The sequence below is a fragment of the Pseudopodoces humilis genome, chromosome 2 (assembly GCF_049639895.1).
Source record: "Pseudopodoces humilis isolate 2021_Gansu_Grassland_sample_001 chromosome 2, ASM4963989v1, whole genome shotgun sequence".
Lineage (NCBI taxonomy): Eukaryota > Metazoa > Chordata > Aves > Passeriformes > Paridae > Pseudopodoces > Pseudopodoces humilis.
In genome coordinates, this window is record NC_142201.1 from 106,912,125 (window position 1) to 106,936,043 (window position 23,919).

At 35.7% G+C, this 23,919-nt stretch overlaps 1 protein-coding gene across 1 annotated transcript in view; it reads right to left on the reverse strand.

The window, feature by feature from the left end:
• Window positions 1-23,919, reverse strand: part of GBE1 (1,4-alpha-glucan branching enzyme 1) — a 137,626-nt gene that overhangs the window by 64,413 nt on the left and 49,294 nt on the right. The window contains exons 4-7 of the mRNA XM_014253563.2: window positions 15,086-15,211; window positions 13,266-13,401; window positions 10,601-10,691; window positions 9,271-9,480 (exon numbers count right to left, since the gene is read on the reverse strand). Coding sequence (XP_014109038.2) covers window positions 9,271-9,480; window positions 10,601-10,691; window positions 13,266-13,401; window positions 15,086-15,211 — 563 coding nt within the window. The remainder of the gene's footprint in view (window positions 1-9,270; window positions 9,481-10,600; window positions 10,692-13,265; window positions 13,402-15,085; window positions 15,212-23,919) is intronic.

Consider the following 23,919-nt stretch of genomic DNA (forward strand, 5'->3'; position numbering starts at 1 on the left):
GTGCAGTAACACTAAATAAATCAAGGGGTAAGGTCTACAAAGTATTACTTGTACACTTGCTTTCCTCTGCCTGAAAGAAACTCATTAATTGCAGTAGAATAACTTAGAAAAACTTGTGTCAACTGTCTAAACTATTAATTAATAACTATGGCAATCAATTTTATTTTTTTCCAAATAAATTTATGCAAATTTTCAAGTGCTGACAAGGAGTTGTAATATAGATACATGCAAAAATTGGGTAAAGAGCCCCCTTATCACAGAAGAGACACACAGATGAAGCAAGACAAAGAGATGTTTGATGGCAGTTCTCATGGCAAACTAGGAAGATACCATTTTTTACAAGAAACTGCCCAAAGCAAATCCATGGGGAAAATAGCCAAGAAAATACAGAATGCTTTTAAAAAACCACAAACCACTCTTCTTCCTGACCTGGTATAAAACAATTTGCTTTGTTCCCAGGGATAAAGCTTTTAATACAGTATCTTCCATATTAATTAATAAATTATTAATAAATAATATATAAATAAATAAAATAATAAACTATTTCAGTTCTTCTGACTTATCCTGTAACTACATCAGCCAGAAAAGAGCCAAAAGCTGCTCCCTGTCCATCCATCACTATTATAATGGGAACAGTAGAACCATTATTTTTTTTTATCTTCTTTACAATTTCACCAATAATTTCTTAAGTATCAACTCAAAATTTCTTTAAGTAACATCAATTTTCCAAGGTAATTCTGGCATTTAAATAACCTCTACAGAAAACATTTATATACAGCTGAGTGTGTCCTTATAATATAAATATTATAAGGACATATATATATAATATATATAATATAAAACATAAAAATATAAAAATTCCCTAAATTTCAGCATGCTATCACAGTACAGTCCCATCCCAAGCTGAATCTCAGTCAGTGGCTATAGGTGGGGAGCAATTTCTTTGGACAGAGACAGCAGGCTGCCCAGCACTGTATGCATTGCCCTCTATCTCCACCTTCATATTCTAGAGAAAGGAACTTTTATGCCATTCTCAAAAAAAACATGGCATCCCTTTCAAGACTAAGTAATATATCAGATCAACATAATTATCTGCAGATTATTTCTGATCTGTTTGCCATACATAGGCTACTGACTTGTGGAAATGCTAAAGCACTTTGTTTTCTACTTTGTAGACAGAGCCATGATTTAATCTCTGTTAGCTCTCTCCAATGAGCTTTCAAAAAACAGATTTCAAATGGATCTGTGCATTGTACAACATGTACAGAACAGAATAAAAAAACCCCAAACAATTGTGTTAATGTTTCCATCTTCTTTCTCTGCTATGAATTATGAATGCCTATGATTATGTATTATACCTTGCCTAACTTTCCTCCAGCCTTGAATTTTTTTGGATAAAAACCTATTAGAAGAAAGTCAACATGGCTCATTTCATTTGTGGATTCTTCTCAAACTTATACAACCATCAGCCTTTTCTCCAGCACAATCTTCTATTCACAACAGATGCTGCTCATGGTCAGCTGCTGGAGCAATCACTTGATGTTGTGGAAGTTGTCAATTCAGCTGTGGATTACTAAATGCAAGATCATTATTGCATTTAGACTGATGAAAAATGATTCTCTGCAATGTGGTGAACCTTAGCTCATTTTAGGTATTTATTGAAATACCATGATCAGGTACATGTAACTGCATTTATTCAAGATATAACTGAATTTAATTGGCTACAAGTGGTCACCTCTATATTTCAAAATGTATAAAAAAAAACCTGACAAAACTTAGAACAATTGACTGCAACTTTTCAGTGTGCCTTTCTTTACATCTCAGTATCTTGCTTCATCACTGTACCACTTTCTGTGCAGCTTTATTTTAGAAATCATACAAAGCTGTGAATGCCATGTTGGAGGTTAATTTGGGAAACTGGACATCTCAAAGAAAGCTACATGGATTCCTATGTGAAGCTCTGAGTTTTAGAGCTATGGATTTAAAGCTTCACAGTCTGTTATAACAAAGTACAGTACAGTAAAACAATTAAGCTTGTTTAATTAAAAACTTTAAAAAATTAAAAAGTAAAGCACTTATACAGCAGCTCTAGACTGCACATGCTATAAATCATATGATCATGGCTAAAACTTCTGTTTTGCACTGTTATTTACATTTTTCTGATTATATTGTAATAAGTTCCTATGTATCATCCCTTCTGTCAATGCTTTCAATAATCATTCCCTGCAAAAAAGGCAATTTATAAACTGCAATGTCCCCATACTTGAAAGCGTTTGCTTACCAGCAATTACAATGATGACTAAAAAGAAACAAAGATTTTTAGGCAAGGAAGGTCTTAAACTTTAAGGTTTAAATTTTATAAAGTATTTTTATACTGTCACAATCAAAATTCAGTGTATTAGAAGCAGAGTGCTAAGGAACATAGGCAGACAGTGTTTTTGAGGACAATCTTTAATCAAAATAATTACATTTATGATGGGTGAATAAAAATCTCAGTATTATGCTGCAAGCAGAGCTTCCTTAAAACAATCATTAAGAAATAATCTTTGCCAACCAAATGAAATTCCAGTGCATATTATGCAGATCTTTAAATACAGAGCTTTCCTAAACTAATTTGGTAGAGGAAGACTGGCAGGAAATGAATTAAAATCAGCACAGCTTTATGTTTCACATAATGAAACACAACTTACATCCCTGTTCTATTGTAATTACCCTAGAATCAACAATATACCAAAAAGCCATCACATGACTGAGAATCTCTCCCATTGTCAACTCTCACTGCATTACCTTTAGCCTAGCTGGAATTATGGCCAAAGATTCTCCTCAATGAAAACCTATTTGTGACAACCATGGCACAGCATTGGATGTCCTTACTAGTGCCTAAATGCAGCTGAGAGAATGCCACCTGCACCTTGCCAAATCCTCAGAAGCTGCAGAAGAAAACACTTCAGTTCTTACACTCTGGGAAGTCAACTGGATATGAATCACTCATTATGTGCAAGCTACCCCCTGGCTTGCTTGTCCCTCTCCTCTTTCTGTGTTCCAAACAGTGTCCCAAAACCTGCACAGCTTAAGCTTCTAAGAAAATTCCTCAGCTGGGAGAAAACTGAAAAGTCTTTAGATTAGAACTAGACAAGATAAGAGAGGCAAAGTTACAGACAGACAGGCTTGTTAGGAGCACTAGGATTCAAAGGAAGAACGTGGAAAGGCACAAAACAGTGAAGAGGACAACCCATACCATCAAGGGTCTGCGACAAGTAGTGGTGTTCTCCTTTCTCCCACCTGACTGACACCTGCCTGGCCAGCAGAGTCTGTTCAGCTGTCATCTCAGAAGCAATGAGTGTCCTAGCAGCTTTTAAATCCTACCTATCCTTTGTCTGCATGAAGTTTGCAGCCAAATCTTTGCACTCTGAAACGTGTCAAAAAAGGGCCCCTGAGGTGGATGGCAAGGACACACACAGCGTTATCTGCAGTGTGTATCTCATGATCATGTGGCAATTTTCTTTAAGAGCATTACCAGAATCTTTAATACCATGGGACTCCAGAGAGCACCAACTTAAATCTAGTTCAAATGCTAATGTGTAAGCATTGAAGAGTAGCAGCGAACCCATACCATCCTGAAAACTGTACAAATCATGGGGATGCTCCCCAAAGAAGGCAACAAATCTCTACCTCCACTGATATTTAGAAATCATCACTGAATTGAAGGGAAACAAAATCAAAAACATTCTGAACAGCTATGTTTAAAGAATTACGAGCCCAGGCAAGAACCCCTACTAACCAAACACTAAACTGAAAGATTTATGTTCCAGTTCATTCCACATACTATCATCACCTCAGTGGCAGATAAAGACTGGCAAAGTAGGCAAGCAGAAGAAAGAAAAACAATTTGGGAGAAGAACAGCTGTTTAAGGAAGAACTAAACAGCGAGCTTAAGAGGCTGCTGAAGATGTTAGAAGATAAACATGTCTTTAAAGAGTCAGATCCTGAAGTCAAGAAAAATCAGGGGAACCTTTTTTTCCCCAGAAAATACAGCACAAGGTTTATGCAGGATTTAAACACTGGGTGGCAGAAAAGGCCACTGTCTCGGCATCCAAACACAGGTGGATGTTTTAGATGCAAGAGAGTACCCGAGATACCTGCCTGAGGCTGGACCACAGGACAAGGGAGAAAAGCTTCAGGTGACCCACCCCACTCTGGTGGGGCAAGCTGGGGAAAGGCCACCTACACCAGAACAAAGACACAAGCTTCAACAGCTGACAGCTGCCCTGTTTCTGCAGCACTGACAGCAAGGTTAAAAGCAGTTTCTGAGCTATGGCACTTTGTAACACACCTTAAGAATAATTGAATTAAAAAAAAAAACAAAACAAAAACAAAAACCACATCAAAAGTGCTGAGCTATAATCAGCTGTCCCACCAGCAGTTCAGAAGACTGAGCTGGAGAGAACATGTGGACTGGCAGCAGGGGACTAGCAAGTCATCTGTTGCCCTGATGTAAAAGCTGTGGCTCATGGGACAAAGTGTTTATATATACTAAACCCTACCTGTAGCATTTCAAAGCACATTTGGCATGGATGTCACTAGAAGCTTCGTACAACTGATGAAGAAAAACCTTAATAAGAGATGTCTCCCATTACATACATGGCTTAGTTAGGATTTTTAACCTCAAAAATATGGACAGAACATCCAGTCTTACTAAGCCTTGAAATCAGGCCTCAAAAAAGCCCCAAAGGAGATGCTGGGACATCTGCTGGCCCCAAATCCTTGTAACCAATATCATCTCTTACTGTTGCATTCAAGGAAGCTGGGGTAATTAAAGTTAAAACTTCATTGTAAATCAATCTCTGACTTTTGTACCAAATTCATCCCCTGAACTGTGAAATAGCTCAAAATTTTGCCAAAACACTCAGGTGAGAAGGGTCATAATAGTATTAACAAAATAAAACAAACTAACCCCTCCCTCCCCCAAAAAAGAAAAAAAAATAAACAACAAACCAAAAAAACTCTTAAGGCATCACATGATTTCTGAATTTTAATTCCACCATTATTCCTAAAGGCTCACAGAAATATATCAGTATACCTATTGACATTCAGAACTGGATTAAGAGAGAATAGAATCTAACTAAGTCTAATGGAAAAACAGGAAAAGCCTTAAAAGCCAAAACAATATTCTCGGACCTCCACAAGTCTAGAAGGGCAACATTTACACATTTATTTATGCAGTGCTGTGGGGAAAATCTTTACTAGGTAATATCTCATTCTCAATTATTTTTAGATTATTTTGTCTGATTAGTATTTTAGACATACTTGCTATTTGAAGGAATGAATTTAAATTAAAACACAATCAACCACTCTAGTTGTGATCCCACCTGGTCTCCAGGGTGTACAATATCACTTCTAATGAACCTGACAGCTGAATAACCTTTGAATATGATTCTAAGAGGAAAAAAATATACATTTTGCTTGTGCAAAAATAATTACAAGTAGAATCCTTACTAAAGATGGGAGGGTGTTCACATTTATTCCAAGAGAGCTACCCTTAACAGGAACACAATAGAGGCCATTAATTTCCTCCAGAATTAACTATACAGTGCCAAGTAGAGTACCAGTGCAGAACTTCTGGCACCCCTTTTACACTGAAGTATTTTCCCTGTCATGAATTCAGAGCTAGCAAAGTCACAATATTAAACAGGAACCAAAGCAAATTATATAAAAGTTTGTTTTTCAACAGAAAATATTAAAATCAACTGCTATCCTCACTGAAGCACCGTGATTCTGGTTTTAGGGTTGGCTGCTGAGGGAAACAGGATGCACACAGATATAGCCAGACAGGATGGAGATAAGGCAGAGGAAGAGTCACCAAATTAGCATACTTGAGGAAAAAAATGCCCAGTATCTAGATTTTAGAAAAACTCACAAGGTTGTGCAAGAGCTATGAAAATTAATAAAATGAATGTTTATTTTTGGTAGATTTTTAAAGCATGGTTTATATGCTTTAATGAAAAAAAGTTAAGCAAGAAGTATTCTATTGGCCAGTTATCTTACCTGCAGGTTCTTATTTCAATGAAACTGAGCTTTTATTCTCCTATGACAACACCATGAACAGCATAATTTTAAAATGCTGTTCACAATTTACAGAAAAGCTCCCTCTTCATACAACACTTGCATAAATATGGATTAAAAACTTAAAACCTAAAAATATGCCTTTATCTTTTTATGTAGCACTGTGGTGAAAAGATGCAATACCCAGGCTGTCCATTGAACAGGTTTTCTATTATTGCTTTTCTTGAAGCTGCTCTCTACTTACATGAATTTTACTAAAAAATAGTACTTAAGTACACAAGGGATATAATCCTTTTTTTTTTAGCATGGATATAGATCTTTTGCCACATTCTGCTACAGCAAGTATTCACAGTCTCTTTCACAGACAACTGAATAATCTTGCAAATGCTGTGAGATAAACTTACATCTTGGCTTTCAAAGAAAATGTAGACAGACTAAACTGATAAAGCAACTGTTCCTTAATCTCTTTCACGGTAGAGAATTAGTTTCTCTCAATTCCAAAGTGAATTGAGCATTCTTTGCATTTGATGTTTAAGTACCTGCAGATTTAACTTCCCACTACAGAAGGAAAGGGATTTAGTACAAGCTCTGTACAGGATAGAAGGCTCCAATAGCTGAAGAAATTTCAGTCAGCAAGCAAGCTTTTCTGTAGACCATTCAACAGACTGTGTTTGCTGTCATTTATTTGGAGCAAACTTTCAACATCTGCCAGCAACTTGAGTCTCTCTCACATATTTTTATATTCGCCTCATCCAGACTAGAGCTGCTCATGCACTGGTATGGATATTAGCCAATACAGACTAATGCCAATACAGACTAAATGGGGATAAAAAAAAAACCACCAAACCCAACATTTTCAATGAAATGTCAGTTTGATTCTTTCTCAATTTTTTTTTTTTTTTTTGGAAACTGCACACACAGAGAATAGGGGGAAAAGTGCAAGCTATTTTTTAATCAGTTCTGTGAAAGTTACAAGGACTACGAAGGTTATATCTATCTTTTCAGCCTTAAAACATGACTATAAACACAGAGGATATTTATTGTCTCAGGTATTAGGATGAAAGAATCCCTTAATGACTATAAAAAAGTTCACAGCTTCCTATTATTGAAGGAAGAAAGGGTTTCCACAACCATTTGAAAAGAAAACTTCACATTTGTTGTTGCATATCATGAGAGGGTAGGGGTTGGGAAATGACCTTCAAGGGACCCTCAGTCATTCTGTGCAGAGCTTCAGTTTCTCTAGTCTTTGCTATTCTCTAATCTCATCTCCCTCCCTCACAGCTCTTTCCACTCCTCCCTTCCAGCATTCAGTCTGGCATCTATTCCAATGCCATAGCATGAAAAGAAATTCCACAGTACAGGTCAGAACATATCACTGATCCAACCGAGCCACGGAGGCATTTCTTCAGTTCTGAAGAAATATTTAACATTGCCATTTGCAACCTACAAAGGAGCTGGTCATTTCTCTCACTTATAAATACTCCCAAACACTCAATACCAGCATCACTTTCTCAGTAGGAAGAACCTGCATCTGCTTAGGAACAGAGGAAGGTCCATAAGCACATCATGCTGTCTCTATACAGGCACTGGTACTCACACACTTGTTGGTTACTCATAAGCCTCATGAAATAAAACGTGTAATACTATAATATTGATACGAAAGCTTTAAGATTATTTGAAATGTAATTTTTTTAATATAAATTTAAAGCTTAATAGGAAAGACTAAACTGCATTTCTTATAATAATAAAATTACAATTCAAAAACTCCCCCTGAAATAACCTGTAAAATTGTCCCAAATAACAAGTAAATAAAGAATAACTCATTCTACTAAGTAGTGAAGTGCACAAATCAGTTTTCACACTGGTCACTTGGTTTATTTGACATTGTGAGTTCCATTAAACAATTGGCCTATGATATGTAATGTGGCTTTTGTAATAGTGCAACACAATCATATCTATCTAGTCCATGGCAGTTCAATGCAAGCAAGGGAGAAAAATGGGAAAAACAGGAAATTGAACCTGCAGCACAAAAACCCTAATAACTTAGAGGTTAACAAGGGACCAGAACTCTGCAGTTGCTCTATAATGAGCCACCACAGGAACATTCAAATGTAACCTTGAAAGGGTTAAAACAGAACTTTGTAATTGATAAGAAGGTCACAAAACTATGCATTTCAAGGGGAGAAATAAGAGAATTTATCCTGGAAAAATGTGATCAATTCTATATAGAATTTTATTTTGACATGCTTTAAGGAGATTGTGAAGTTACACAAAACTTATTGTGGAATGTTTAGGGAAACAAAGGAAAGGAAAGGGAAGAACCAAGGTGGTTCAGAGATGAACAAACAGAAAAAAATGTGAAAAAGAGACTGAAATAAACTGGCTGATGATGCCTGTTTCTCCATTTAAACCACTGAAACATCCAACGTACAAGATCGATCTCCTTGCCCCCAATACCTCAAAGAATACAGAGTGAACAGTGCTAAATACTAATACAGAGAATACTGTGTTAAATACTAATAATCATCTGGAATTAGTAAGTGTTTTGACATGCACTACATTTATACTGGTTAATTAAGCTTGCCCAAACTGGGTCTCCAGAACTGTCTACTGAAAATGACCTCTGCTCTGTATTAACTGTTGATTGACCTCCAGAAGCTCTTCGAAATGGAGTTAGTTGTCCTGGGGGGAAACATTTCCTACATTTCAACAACCTGACAGTTTGTCAATAAATTTACAGAGCTGACAAGTTTTCATCCGCTTTTCTTATTATTTTATTTTTATATAACATCATAATCTATTGTATATATATGCAACACGTTATATACATAGCAGGAAAATATTAATATATTCTATAATGAATAAAATACACTATTACATATTCCTATATAACATATATTTAAATTTATATGTATATAGAAATATATTTTTATATATAAATAACTGCACCATTATATAATACATACAATGCACATGGTATATAACATGCACACAGGTAGCAATAGATGACAGGAAAATAACAAAATTGAAACACTACCATTTAGTGTTAGATTTGAAGCACTCAGGCAAGTAGAGGAATTGAACTCCACAAACTGCAACTGTTAAACAATCCATATGCCCTTACCAGTTTGGTGAGGAGTATAGTTTTAACAGAATTGCTGTGAAATAATAACTATTAGCACAGCTGAAGTGATGTTTTATACTCACTTTGCATAGTCAAAGAGCCTACTGTCCCAGAGCTGGTGATTGCCTCTATATCCAGAATGGAAGAAACAAGAATCTGTACCATCAAACTGGTTGAGACCATCTTCTGAGTTTTTTGAGGCGTGGCTGTGCACCACATCAAGCAGGACTGTGATGCCCATTGAGTGAGCAATGTCGATCATTTCCTTCAGGTCGTCAGGAGTTCCGTACCGGCTGTGAAAACGCAACGAGGTACAATCAGGACTTCTGCTGGCAATACTGAACATTCAGCATGGAAACTACATGAAAGTCAGCAGTTCTTCATCACCTGCTTTACAGATGTACACAGGTTATTTTTTTCAGCCTATTAAGCGGTAGCTATTGCTTACAAACTAACATTTCAGACCATTTTTTCATTGTAAGAATGCCATCATCCACACAGCATTTCACAGATGTAGATTCAGTTTTCTTCTTCCCTTTTTAATGATACATAAAATTTAGTATAAAAGATAACAGATACAACTTAAAGCTGCTACTTAATATCAAACACTTCCTTAGTTCATAAAGGACAAGAATTTATTCATATTGCTGGAATAAAGTAATACAATGATTACAGAAGTAAATGTACATCCACAAAGTCCAAAAAATACATCATCTGCTGTTTCCCTGCTTAGTTATTTGGTTTAGGTACCGCCATGTTCTTTTTTAAAATAAGGATTTTTGTCTTCTGTGCACAACACATCTTTTTTCAATGAATTAAGCCAGTTAAAAACTTCCTATCTAAATTTAGCCAGGTTGCCACTTGAGTTGCTCTAAGATTAAAAATTAAAAATAAAAAAATAAAAAAAGTCTTCAACATTTATCATAATTTTCTTAACAACTCCCTGAATTAATTTCTCGTGTAATTTCACCCTATGCCTCAAATCTTAGTCTGATACAAGCTTGTAAGGAAAAGGGACACAAAACACACAAAACCATGATTTTGATCAAGTTCACTATGAACAGTGTATAGTTTGTCATAAAAGAAAGCCCTACACATCCTGTTTGTTACTGCCAAGAATTCCACAACCCCAAACCCATGCATAAAGACTGCTGGAGGTGGATTACCTGGAATATGCTATGGCAGCTGAAGTTACTCAAACTCTTTGTCTGCATCCTATCCAAAGTGTTTCACAGAGCAGCTGATCACTGTGCCAAATTGATTTCACATTTAAGAGGAAGGTAGAGCAAATACCTAAGCCATTGCTTCCCCTTATACATTTTCTTGCGAACACACACCTGCACAAAATACTGATTTCAATGGATGGGAAGGAAGGGAAAAGAACAGAGAAGATGCTGGAGTACTTAAACCTACCTTGATGCTGCAAAGAAACTTGTGACCTGATAACCAAAACTGGCATAGTATGCATGCTCCATAATAGCCATCAGCTGGACACAGTTATAGCCTATAATAAAAACAAATATAACAAATGCCTTAAAGATAGTTAAAAGAGTATTCAATACCTGTAACATATCCAGTCTTCTCTCATTTTAGCTGCCTCTCACCCTAATGGTTAATACCTAAAGATTCAGTAACTTTCACAAAACAATTCTAGCTAATAGTTTATACTTATGTGATCTCCATTACAAATGAAACAGTCAATTTGTCAAGTGATCTACACATATTTAATCTACCAGATGTAGACAGAAATAAGTGTAATCCTTATTTAGCATCAGAATATTAGTTATGCTAACCTGCATGTCCTGAACTGCTTCAGCTTTATACACTTGCAGTCAGGGGGTCTAGGGCACTGGCTACACATACTATGACAAAATTACAGGATGGTTTGGGTTGGAAGGGAACCTAGAAGATCCTCTAGTTCCCACTCCTCTGCCATGGGCAAGAACACTTTCTACTAGACCAGGTTGCTCAACACCCTTTTTCCAGGGATGGGGCATCTCAGAGTAACCTATTCCAGTGTCTCACCACCCTCACAGTAAAGAATTTCTTCTTAAAGTCCAACCTAAATACACTCTCCTTCAATCTGAGGCCACCCCACCCCTGGTGTCCACTTGGACATCAAGCCATTGACTGAAACTCTTAAGTGTGACCATCCTGCTAATTCCTTATTCACCAAGTGGCCCATCTATCAGACCCACATCTCTCCACCTTAGAGACAATACTATAACTTCATGCCATATGACATCTTCTTTTTATCCCATCAAAATCACTTTTTTCCAACTTTAATAATTATTTCTTTCAAAATACAAAAGCCTTCCAAAAAGAGAAAACACAACTGTAATGTGCTTTTATTCCAAGTTCACCCAAGAGCCAAAGCAGTCCAGGAGGTCTGGGGGACAACACTGCATTGCCTCACCTCATATCTCAGTGCATTCTTAAGGAAGGAATTCTAAAGAATCAGGTTTTATCTACAGGCTATTAGGACTCATACCACCATCACTTCTCTGCTTGAAGAAAACCTTCATTTCATTTCTTAGTTTCAACAAGATGCTGTGGAATTTTTTATTCTTCCTGTTTTTTATAGCTGTGGCTTTTAAAACCAGAGCTATTATTAGAAGACAGTGGTGTGAGCTCAGCAATTTGTCAGATTCATTGCTGGTTTATATTTCAGGCTTGTTGTACTTATTTTTATTTACAGCATTTTTATAAATAAACAGCAACATTGCATCAAATTAATCTCATTCAATTTGCTTGCTACTTATTTTGCTATTTGTCATGCACATATTTCTACAAACTAGTAATATATTAGAGTTCTCATACAGTGATGTCTTTAAGCTTGTCCTAAAATGACACTCCAAAACTGAATCTAGCAGACCTTAAAAATATATTTTTTTAAAAAAAACTTAATTCCCATTACATTTACTTAATGTAAACAAGATGGAACATTAGTTATAATTTTTATATACCCTAAATTTGATATTGCTTTTATTATTTGGTGTATCAGCCTTTTCATGACATTTCTCCACAAAGAAAAAAATTGTAGGCAAAGCAGAATGCTTTCCTAACTCTGTAAATCCTATTAACTTCCCGGGACAAGTGAAATTCCTAATCAGTAAGGAGTCACAGATATATAATGTAAAATCCAAAATTGGATTTTTATTAAGGACTTCCAGATGTGCAAACTCCCTCATTTCACCTGCAAGCTCAACTCTACCAAAAGGCAAAAGCCATGAAACACTGACTTAACATGTAAAGCTACAAGAAAATGTCTTCTTCAGGCACTCTGATAAATAAAATAAAATTTAAAAAATCAAACACAAACACAGCCACCATCCACAGAGGCTTCAGCTACAGAAGTCATGATTATTTTACAGCAATGTAAAATATATACTTCATCACAAGGCAGTAGAGGCAGTAAGTTCTAACATTGTCCATTACAAAAACAGTGCAAAGACACCATGGGAAGAAATAATTAAAGTGAAATTGAAGTGAACAGTTTTGCTTTGCTTCCTGAGATAAGGGTACCAGCTCTTTCAAACATCCTCTCCTATATACTAGAAGTTCTCTTCCTGAGGAAGGTCTTTCATATTTAAAGTTTCTTTGTTCTGATACTTCAAAGTACTCTTCAGGTATGAAAGAAGTCTAGCATGCCTATTCTGGCAAAACAAAGAAGAACTATCCAGGTAATTCTTTTGTCTTTCCTTAGAACTAAGCTTTACACTAGTAGAACCAATTAAGAATTAAGTATTTTCTGAAGACTGTCATAAAAACAGGGCCTTTTTTATGCTGAAAGTAAATCATGACAAAAGCAAATTACCTTGTAATACTTATCTGGCCTTTAACAATCATATTTTATTTAAAAATCTGGAATGGACTTTGATTCACATATCCTTTTTCAGTCTTTCTTTATTCTCCATAGACTTCACTTGTTTATAATTTCTGCTTGCCTAAGAATCTATTTTCATAGTATGTGTAACTGGGAAATGCAAAAAATACCTCTAGATACTTGACAGTTATCTTTTCTAACAAGCACAGGCACATAAAAATTACCTCTGAAAGCATTTCTGGTATTACTTACCAAGGTCCTTTATTCTAGGTAGTACATTGTATGTGAAGTTTTTGTAAGAAGCTACTTTTCCTTCTGGGGAAGCAATGCCCACATGAGATTCATAGATTCTTAGGCTTTTTAATCTCTTGGGAGAAGGATTCTTATGCTATAAGGAAAAAAATCAGAGTTGTCATTAGGAACAGCATAGGAGTGTTGTCATAATCACATGATTTGCACAACATTATAAACAATTTAAGGTTTATTTTGGTTTTCCTCTAAGACCATTCTAAACATTTCAGAAGCAATTTACCATTTTAAACTGTTAACGCAAATGTCTGTTTGAAATTAGCATCCTTTATGAACAAGACACTGGATATTCATGATTCAACACTTTTCTCATACTCTTCAAATTACAGTTCAGTGTTCAAACTGATAGTAGCCACACCATTTGATGTCCTTCTGAATCACTATGAAGCTTGTTGGAAAACAGAAAACAGTAAGATAGGTTTTTATTTTTTAAGCAAACCTGCTTTTTGCAGGTATGTGAAATTGCTGCCTTCTCTTAACTGAGATTTATAAATTATTCCTAAAGAATACAGTTTCACAGCACAGAATCACCTATACTCTAATTACATAGGATTAAAATATAATTTAAAAATCCTAACTCTGGAGATGAGTACACAGCATTTCTGGATGGGTGAAAATATTTGAAGAATACAGAGGCCATTGAAGTTAATATCCTATTTGTTAGTTTATTATTCAGGTGAAATTTTGAGAAGGTAGAACAAAACTAGTTGAACACACACATGTAAACAGAAATTAAAGGAACAATTTGAAGAACAAAACTACTGTTTGAGGCCTGTTACCTGAGGTTTATTTCCATTAGACACCTCAACTATTCATAAAAGATTTGTTTGGTTTTTTCAGTAAGCCTTTGCACCCAAAAGTTCTGGCCTCTTTTTCACTCTAGGTCATCCCAATCACTACATTTCCAAATACCTTCCCATTCCTTTTCTTGATGACACTGAGATGTCACACAGCATCATACACAGAGCAGGCCACTAAGTTGATAAACACTACACACTTTAATAAAAGTTAGTGTACATCATGTTATTTTTAAAGAAAAACTTTTCCATGCCAGTAACCTTTTCTCTCTCAAGCAGTTGCTTCATAAGTTGAGGTGGATGAGAAATTTTAACTCAAAATAGAGGCTACAGCATCTCTAATATAAACCACTGCATACCATTTTTCAGGGAAAACATGAAAAGCTTTAATATGAAACATCACTCACACAGTCTGAAGTTACTTAAAAGTTCTCCTAGGGTATTTTTCATACATCATGCAAAGAGCTCTCTCCCTTACAGCAGTGCATGAGAAGAAAGAGGGCTTTAAATTCAGTAACAGAATTTTCCTGATACAAAGAATCCAGGATTTGACTGGAGCATGGGCACCTCATTTTGGAATTTTTTTTTCTGGCTTCATGGAATATTATCCTAATGTTGAGTACTGAATATTGCATTTGCAGATAACTAGATCCAGTACTGGTAATTCCCTACCCTCCTCCCTACCAGAAACAGCCATCTTGTCCCAGAATATCTGTCAATCTTGCCTAACAGGTGGTAAACCAAGTCTAAAATACCACATTAATATATATTATATATGCTACAGGAGGCTGAAAAAGCAGCTAAAAAATATCCATCACTAAAGTCATTTATTTCTGTCAAAGCCATGAACAAAAGCCCTTCATCTCTCAGCTGTTTTAACTAGTTTGCTCTCTCCTTTTATTTTCCTCCAAACAGGGATACAAAGATAACATGATACATCTCTTGAAAATAAAATTGAAGCCTTACTATATATGACTGTGGTGGATTCCAGTGAACCCAATCGTAATTCACTTTGTCTTCATCACGGACCACATATCTTGCCCAGGGTGAAATACGATAGAGGAGGGCGCCGTTTTGAGCACGAATCACCACCTATAAAATAACACAACATATGCAGGCAGTCACTTATAACTCATAGAACGCCTTCTATGCAAGCCACAGCACAGAATGAAATAGTAGACTACACAGAAATTTAATTTAAAGAACACACAAACACACAATGCAAGTCAAGAGAAGGAAGAACGACCCTGCTCGCAGGGATGATTTGCAAAGGGACAGTAAACCAGACGTGTCAGACAGGAGTGATGTTCACCAGCAAGAGCTGAAAGGTGAGAATATATATAAGCTCTACATAAGTGATGGGAGAAGAAGTGTTCCCAAATGGATTTCTGTTAGGTTTGCTAATTACCCCTGTCATTGCTATTTCCTTTCCATGTTCTTATAAATTTAAATAGACATGCAGAATAATGTCATTAGGATGAGAACTGTGATTTGTTTAACTTGGCAAACAAACAATCTAGTAAGGCAATTTTAATAGCTTAATTCCATCTTTTTTTTTTTTCCATGCTCTGTGAGTCCTTAACAATGTCACATAGCCCGGAACCACAGATAACACAAAAAGCAGACGACAGTTTTTGGGTCAAGGAGAAGAGAAAGTTCCGCCTCTCTCACATCCTCCCACCCCACCTCCCCTCTCCTCAGCACAGAAGGAACAGCACCACTCTGGTTTTGCTTGGTATCTTGGCTGCCACTAAAACAGTAACACAGATGGTTTGCAAATTTAAAACCTAGAAATGTACAAGCAAGTGAAAGCATGGAATTCTTAATTCTACTTTTTTTAAGGAAGCGATGACTGAGGCATTTTAGTTTGATTGTTGGTCTTACAGGGTTTTTTTTTTCCATAAAAACTATGAAATTATAAGAAACCTCAAATGAAAAGGGAAAGGGGTTGAAGTTTTTTCCACTCCTTTCTCTTTTTTTATTAAAAAAATGTGACATGTCTTTGCTCTCAATTCCAAACAGGTAGTCTGGAAGAAGAAATTATCAAAGAACGGCCTTTTCGCTTCTGGCAAGTATCTTTAATTGTTTTGATAGATTATCTGTATCCTTAACCCAATCATGGAAGAGGGCAGGATCACAGAATCATGTTTAGTTGAAAGGGGCCTTTAAAAGGTCATCTAGACCAACAGAGAAGAAAATATGTATATGCAGATGATTAATGAAAGTTAATAGAATAAGGTGAGGAAGTACAATTGCTGTGCCTCAGTAAACAGTAGTATAACTCCAACAATTCAAAATAGGTTTTATAAGATGGAGTAATTGATACCAAAAGCCTCACCAGAAAAAGTGGAGATAGTTATTGCAAACACTGTAAAGTTGCATGGAAAATTTATTCTGTTAGCTGTGCTAGCAAAGCTGACCCAAAGAGTATTTCTGCAAATTATATCAATACTGTGAAGATCCTCCTTGCTGATAGCATTGACAATTTGCAAATTACTCTTAAAATATTAAAACTTATCTCCTCTCTCTAATATCACACTTCTGATGGTGCTATTTCCTCTTTTATTATTTTGTCCCAATTTACCCATCACAGAAATAAGATGATTACTGCATATAATAACCTACTCATCTTGGCATTCCTTTTTTTCTAATATTTTAGCATAATTCATACTAGACAGGCTTATGAAGGGTGGGCACATTTAAGAAATGTGAAGTAATTAATCTACATTCAGAACATTAATTAGCTGTAGTACTGGTTTAATCCAGAAATTATACTGGAGGGGGGAAAAGTAAATGTCTTTATTGTGATATATTAATCCAGTCACATACTGTCTTTAATTAAAACCATTAAGCAATGAAAAAGTTAGGAAAAGATACTAGAAAGCCATTTAAATGACCAAACAGTTATTTCACCTTTTCAACTTATACCTCCACAGTTATACTGCCCAACTAATCTCTGTATCCCATCCTTCTGACAAAGTATAAGAACTTCTGTTGTTCTGTAGTCATTTAAATTGACCTTATTTTCCCCCATTTGTGAGGCACCAATGCATTTAATTTACCATTTATTCAGAAGCCATTTTGTTCAAGTGCTAGTTTTGCATTTATTCAAAACACCTACAAAGCCAAATTTAAGGGTTACACTTTTCAGGAATTGACAGACTCACAGGAAGTTGTACAAGTTTCGTAGAATTTTAATAGATAATACATACATTTATTTGTCATACATCATGATAGTAATAATGTAGAGCCATAAACAAGTGGAGGAAATTTACAGTTCAAAGGGTTGGGTCTAAGCAGTTGAACAATGTTAAACTTTAGAGTCTGCTCTATTTTAAGGCACACAACCTAAATTTTTGGGTTCATTAATTTTAAAACTTTGTTTTCAGTTCTATTATGCAAACATAAGAAAACTCCCATGCTCAAAAGAAAAGGATATCCCAGAATCACTAGGCTGGAGGAGACCTTTAAGATTATAGAGTCCAATCCAAGATACATTTATCCAACAATAAAAGTAATGAAATGTAACCATGCAAATATCAGAAAAATATCAAAAAAGTGGGGAAGCAATTATTTTAATCAAGTAGTCAGAAAATTTATTTGTTGCTTTCTTTACAGTATAGGTGGTCTTCAGAAATATTTTTCAAATATATCTAGCCATGGCTATAGATCACCCTTACCCCTACAGTAAAAACCTGAAGTTGTCTCATTTGTTGCCATAATTTTTGAGTATTATGGGCTTTGCACACAGAAAGCAGAGTCAAGGAAAACAATTATTACAACACCAGACCTGTAAAGTTGAATCCTTCTCTGGTTTGTAGAAGCATAACTAACTGTCCTTACAGATAAATCAAGTGATCCCTGACAATTTCAATTCTTAATTGCTATGCTTGTTTAATACTTCACTTAATTTTATGTGAATACTATTTACAAAGTCTCTCTTAGGCTTAATTATCAAGCTCTGTACTCAATCATCTTATTCCTCTCTCCTGACATTGTATAAAGTTTTATTAATAAAGTTAGAAATAAAAAGACTCCAAATAATATTTTCTGAAGTTTCTTGAGACAGAGCTCTCATATCACCATGCTTAGCTGAAGCATGAGCAAAGGAACTGGAAAAATCTGAATGGCACCACAAAACAAATAGCAATTCAGCCCAAGACGAACAAATATAACTCTAATGCAAACAGTCTGACTGCTTTAATTCCCATATTTGCTATGCTATTTCTTGAAACAATTGCATATAAGTAAAAGTCGTAATAAAATGAGTAAAAATATAAAGCACACATAAAACAAAGATATGCGAAAACTCATGCTCCACTCACCCCAAATTACAATTTGTGGTCCCTTCTCTGCAGTGTCCAGATATAAAACTTAGCTGTTGTGTATACTTTACATGTGCTATTACAGATTTTACATGGATAAAGAATACTGAATACAGCCATTACACAGCACCTTGGGAAAAGTACCTATAAATCAGCTTAACAGGTATTGTACTTTTCCTCAAAATTAGTTTGAAATGAGTAAAAACAAATTCATAAAAGTTGCAGCCTAACTAGCTACTACTTAGTTCATCAAGGCTTTATACCTGACTCTACATTTTGTAATTAACTCAAAAACTGTTCCTTAAAGAACAGATATTAAACCATGATGTACATGAAATTAAGCTTTTTCAAACTGGCCTTGGGATTTACCAACTTCATTTTCACAAGGCATGTCCCAATCATTCCTCAATGTATATGAGGAGGCACATCCCACCATTTGATATAAAAAACTACAGCCCCCATTAAGTAAAGCTTTTAAAATGCATACTGTTATAGCATGAAACGCATGTCAAGTGAGCCAAACACACTGACAAAAGCTTAGCCCCTCATCACAAGTAACCTCTTTTATAGTTACTTAGACTTAAGTTAAAGAAAATCCTAGGTAAAAATAATCCCTGTATTTCTCATCCTACTATTACAGAAAACACTCCTACAAGAGGAAAAGTGCAAGGGAAAAAAAGGAAATCCAAATTTCTGACACAAACTAATATATCCTCCTCAATACACTAAAAAACAGCAAAAACTGTCTAAGAAGAAAGAAACTGGTATCTCAAAAGAATTACATTTACACTGCCCAAATTGAGACAGAATGAAACAAAGACAAAATAACAGCTGTAAAGAACTTGCCACCATCTACATTAACCACCTCTGTGTGAAACATGAGATAAATATATTATCAAACCATACAGTACATGGACGACATCATGATTTTTTTTTGTGTCTCTGAGTCAAGAGGGAAGTGTCTTAAAACAGCAAGCCTGTTTAGAACTCTGCCCAAAAGAGGTTTTCTTCCCCTATTTCCAGAGTCTCCATGATAGCTTTCCCATTGGAAACTTCTAACACAAGAATGTAGGAAATTCAAAGTAAGTTATGCTGAATTTTCCTACATCAACTTTACAAATAGCTCACCTGAATAGTTTAAGGTTTTTCCCCACCTCCCCTAGAGGTAAACATTCAAAATCCTTGATGAGACCTTTCAATGTCACATGATTCTGGCTTCCAAGTCAGATATAAATACATGTAAATAAATGGTCTCACAGAAATAAGTGTCAGGAAGACAGAATGAAAACATCCTTTAAAACCTGACATTAAAAAGTCAATTTGCTCTAAAAATGGACATGACACAGACACACAATTTATGTAAGTACAACTGCAAAACAACAGAAGTGAAGACCTTAACCTGCACTGTACATCTTTGGTATATAAAGGTTAAAAATTTATGTTTGGTATTCATTTTCCATTATAGGGATGTTGGGTGTATTTTCAAAGTCTCTGTCTGAAGTGTTCAGCATCCCAAACCACTGTAATAAGTGCTGTGGATTTCACAGATGAGTAACACCCAACATAGAAAAAACCACAACTTTAAACCTGAGTTTTATGGCATCAGCACTCCTAAGTGATTAATTCTGAAGATCTTTCAGATCTCAATAAAAAACACTAGAAAAACAAATGTGTGGCTGCAGTCAGAGGAAGCATAACCAACAAAGGCTGGCTTTGAAGGTATGTAAAAACTGGTGTGCAAAATTCCACGGCAATTTTCCAAATGCTGGACTACCAGAAGACAAAGCAGGACCCAAATCTCACAAAAACATTAGTACCGAAGTGACAACGTGTTCCATGTCTGTCCACTAGAGGATAGGAAATTTATGGAATGGGGAGTAAGTTGTAGGATAAAACCAAATATAGGGGTTATGAGTCTGCTTGATGATGTTTAAAACTCTCAAAAGCAGTTTATTACAGTTAAGGGGAAACCATCAGTCTGAGGTCAGTCCAGTATCATAAAGAAAACCCAATAACACAGGAGCAATTCAGAAGCTGAAATAGGTCTCATTTAATGTAATGATGCTGCCAATGCAAGACAAGTGAGATTGAGAGGCCCTGATTTTTCAGGCATTTGAGACTCTTGGGTATCCTATTATTCTGCCTTTCCAAAATAACACAGGCCTTTTATATCACCCACAGTACATCCAGCAACTCCTTCTGGATGTCTTGGGGCATTTAAAGGAAAACTCTGTGCTTATATTCAGACAATTTTCAACCTACTGTGACTCAGGGAAATCTGCTGGCTTTTTATGTGCAGGCACCACACATTTTTTCTTAGGCAATCTATAATGATAAAAAAGTATGAAAGGTTCACAACAAATTTAAAAGCTTTGTCATAAATACAAATTGAGATAAAATGTAAATCCATGTGTAAAAATGGAGCTTAATGTGGATGCGCTATTGTTATGACAGATGAAACTCTGCAGCAACATGCCACAAACTACCACATTTAAAATTCATATATGCTTATAGATATTTTTTTTTTCTGTTTTTGTGCTTGGCTACCTTCATCTTCTCTTCACATCAGCTCCATTTGGCTACCCCAGCTCCCAGTGTACACACACAAAGATCTTCAGAACAGTGTGAGAGACTAATTCAAGGGACAGTTGCACAAGATCAGACAACTTCTCTGCTCAGCAACCAGTCCTTTAGCTTTCAGTCCCTACATCTAAAGCAGACTTCAAATCCATACATGAGCATTTCATTTAATTATGATGTGCTCCCATAAGGTGTCTGCCTCTGTTTCCACTAATTAGGAGACAGGCTCAAACATAAGAAATAAAAAAGCCATGCTGTCATTTCTTATTTTTTTAGAAATTTATTTTGATTTAAAAGTATAATCTTCTGAACTAGTTCTTTAAAAATATATATAAAGAATTTAGACGTATTTTTGCTGTTTGAGAAATTTGTTATAAAATGGTTTATCATTTCTACTTGAGCTGGGGAAAGGAAAATGATGAAATGATAACTAAATAACTGATGAATATATGCAAGCCAATAAATTGCTCTGAAACACTGTATTATTATTTCATTACTTTAATAGCTTGAAAACCCTTAGAATCATTCTTGGTATATGTGGCTTTTAATACAATGATGAAATTAAATTGGCCATCAAACCAACAATAGCTAATAAAAAGAGAGTGGACTAGCTTTAATATAAATATGGAAATGCCAGCAACTTGTAATATAAGGGCAATAAGCTATTATTTCAGTATTTTACAACCTACAGTATTTCATTAGCCTCAGATCTATTCATTTCTGACACAAAATTATCCAAATAGAAAAGCCACAGGAAAGGTGGGAACACCATCTCAATAACATGCATCTGACTTAAAAGCAACTTCAACTCAAACATAAAATGTGGGCAGGATAAGCTCTTGAAAACTCTCTAGAAAGTTTATATTAGATGCTGTGATAACAAGGTTTTTCTACTACATGAATTTTACTAGAAATTTAGCATCAAGGTATTTCCCTCCCTCAGTTGTTCTTAAAGTACTTGAAAACTGAAAACAACTGCTTGAATACCAAGATTTTTTTAGTATAATGTGCACTGTAGAAAACAAAGTTAATATTTTTACTTTTGCTGTAGAAAATAGGGTAACAAAGAAAAAAAGCACTACAAATTTACAAGAATACAAAACAAGCTGACCCAATATACTTTGAACACATTGCTGATGTAAGAAAACCTGGTCTTAGATTTTATTCTATAAATGCTGTTCAGTTTCAAAGACAGGTCCTGCATTCAAGACACCAATAAAATCCTGCTATTCTTTTCCTTAAATTGTACATCCTTTTTCAAACACCCTCAAGTTGCTCCAGAAACAGAATCAGAGTTGTTTAGGTTGGAAAAGACCATAGAGTCCCACAGCTAGCCCAGCACTGTGCTCACCACTAAACCATATTCCCAAGCCATATCCATGTCTTTTCTTGAAAACTTCTGAGGATGGCAACTCCATGACTTCCCTGTTCCAATGCATGACCACTCTTTCCTAATATCCAATCTACACCTCTTCCAGAACAACTGGAGGAAATTTCCTTTTTGTCCTGTCACTTGTTACCTGGTGAGAAAAGACCCACTCCCACTGCACTGCAATTTATCAGCTGAGAGCACCTTTCCCTGTACACCCCCACCTGTGCTATTCATGCACAAAGACTGAGCCCTGACTTTAGCACCCAGGATAGAACACACAGTTCTGATAATCTTTTGCCAGTGGACAGTGTAAAATGAGGCCATTTATGACAGCAAATAAAATTACATCACCCCCTCAGGAACACACAGAGGAGCTCATCTCTTTCTATCAGGTCAGCACTGATTTGTGAGAGAAGCACTGGAATCTAGAGGCAGTACTTCGGTAATTAATGTTAATTACTTCAGTATGTTTGTTCTTAATGCATAGGACCACAGCAGAACACTCTGATAACACAGTGCAACCTGCTGCAGAGCCCAGGACCAGAATCCAGAGTTTCTTGTCTGAAAGTTCACTTTCAAGCCTGATAAAAATTTGGGATGAATCAACATGGCAAAGAGCATTATTCTGTAATTGTCTCACTTTACCTGACAGATTTTTAGCAGCCAGATAATTTTTTCACTTTAATAGCCTCAGAAATAGAAGGCAAGAAATGAAGAAGCAAACACAGCTTCTGCACTGTGCCTTGCTCTTCTTGCTCCTGCACAGGAATCAGAAGCTCTTCAACACTTCAGCTTCCCCAGCTCAGGAGTACCTTCCCAAATAAACTTTCATCCAAACTGGTGGGGCAAGAGGCATGGAAAATGGGAGATCTTTCCAGAACTCAACTTCCCCTGAAAACCTTTACCATACTGTATTCATATACAGTATGCTCCAAATAACCAAGAAATCTAGTGTATCTGTCAAGGTGCTTGTAGACTGAAGTTATTTCCTTACTGTGAATTGATTATAAACCTTGAAATGAAATTTTGGAAAGAATGGACAGCATGTTGCTTCTTCCAGGCTGTTCTCCTTCCTAAATTGCAAATTGGTTACAGTGGAAAGAAAAAGTAATAGAACACTAGTCACATTATTCGTTCCCCAGCTTTATTTTCCTGATCAATTTATGATTACTCAAAACTAAGCCAGTTGATACAAAGTTGTCTGGTTTGCTTTTTCTTCCTAACTGTTTGCTGAAAAAGAAACCTGCTAAAGGGATGAGCATTTCCATCAAATATTGAAAAAATATTGCTTAGTTATCAAACATAATAGTACTTTTTAGGTGGTTTACATGTTTCACAAAGTTCTGCAGACAAATCTGTGCCATTCAGAAATCATTGGAGAGAGATTTATTTGCTCTGTAAATATAACACAACATCAGCTATTACAATCTAAACTCATGGATATTAAATATTTGTTCACAATTCCCCCTTGTTTCCCCTTCCCTTCTCTCTCAGGAAAAGAAAATAAATTAGGACTAAATTAC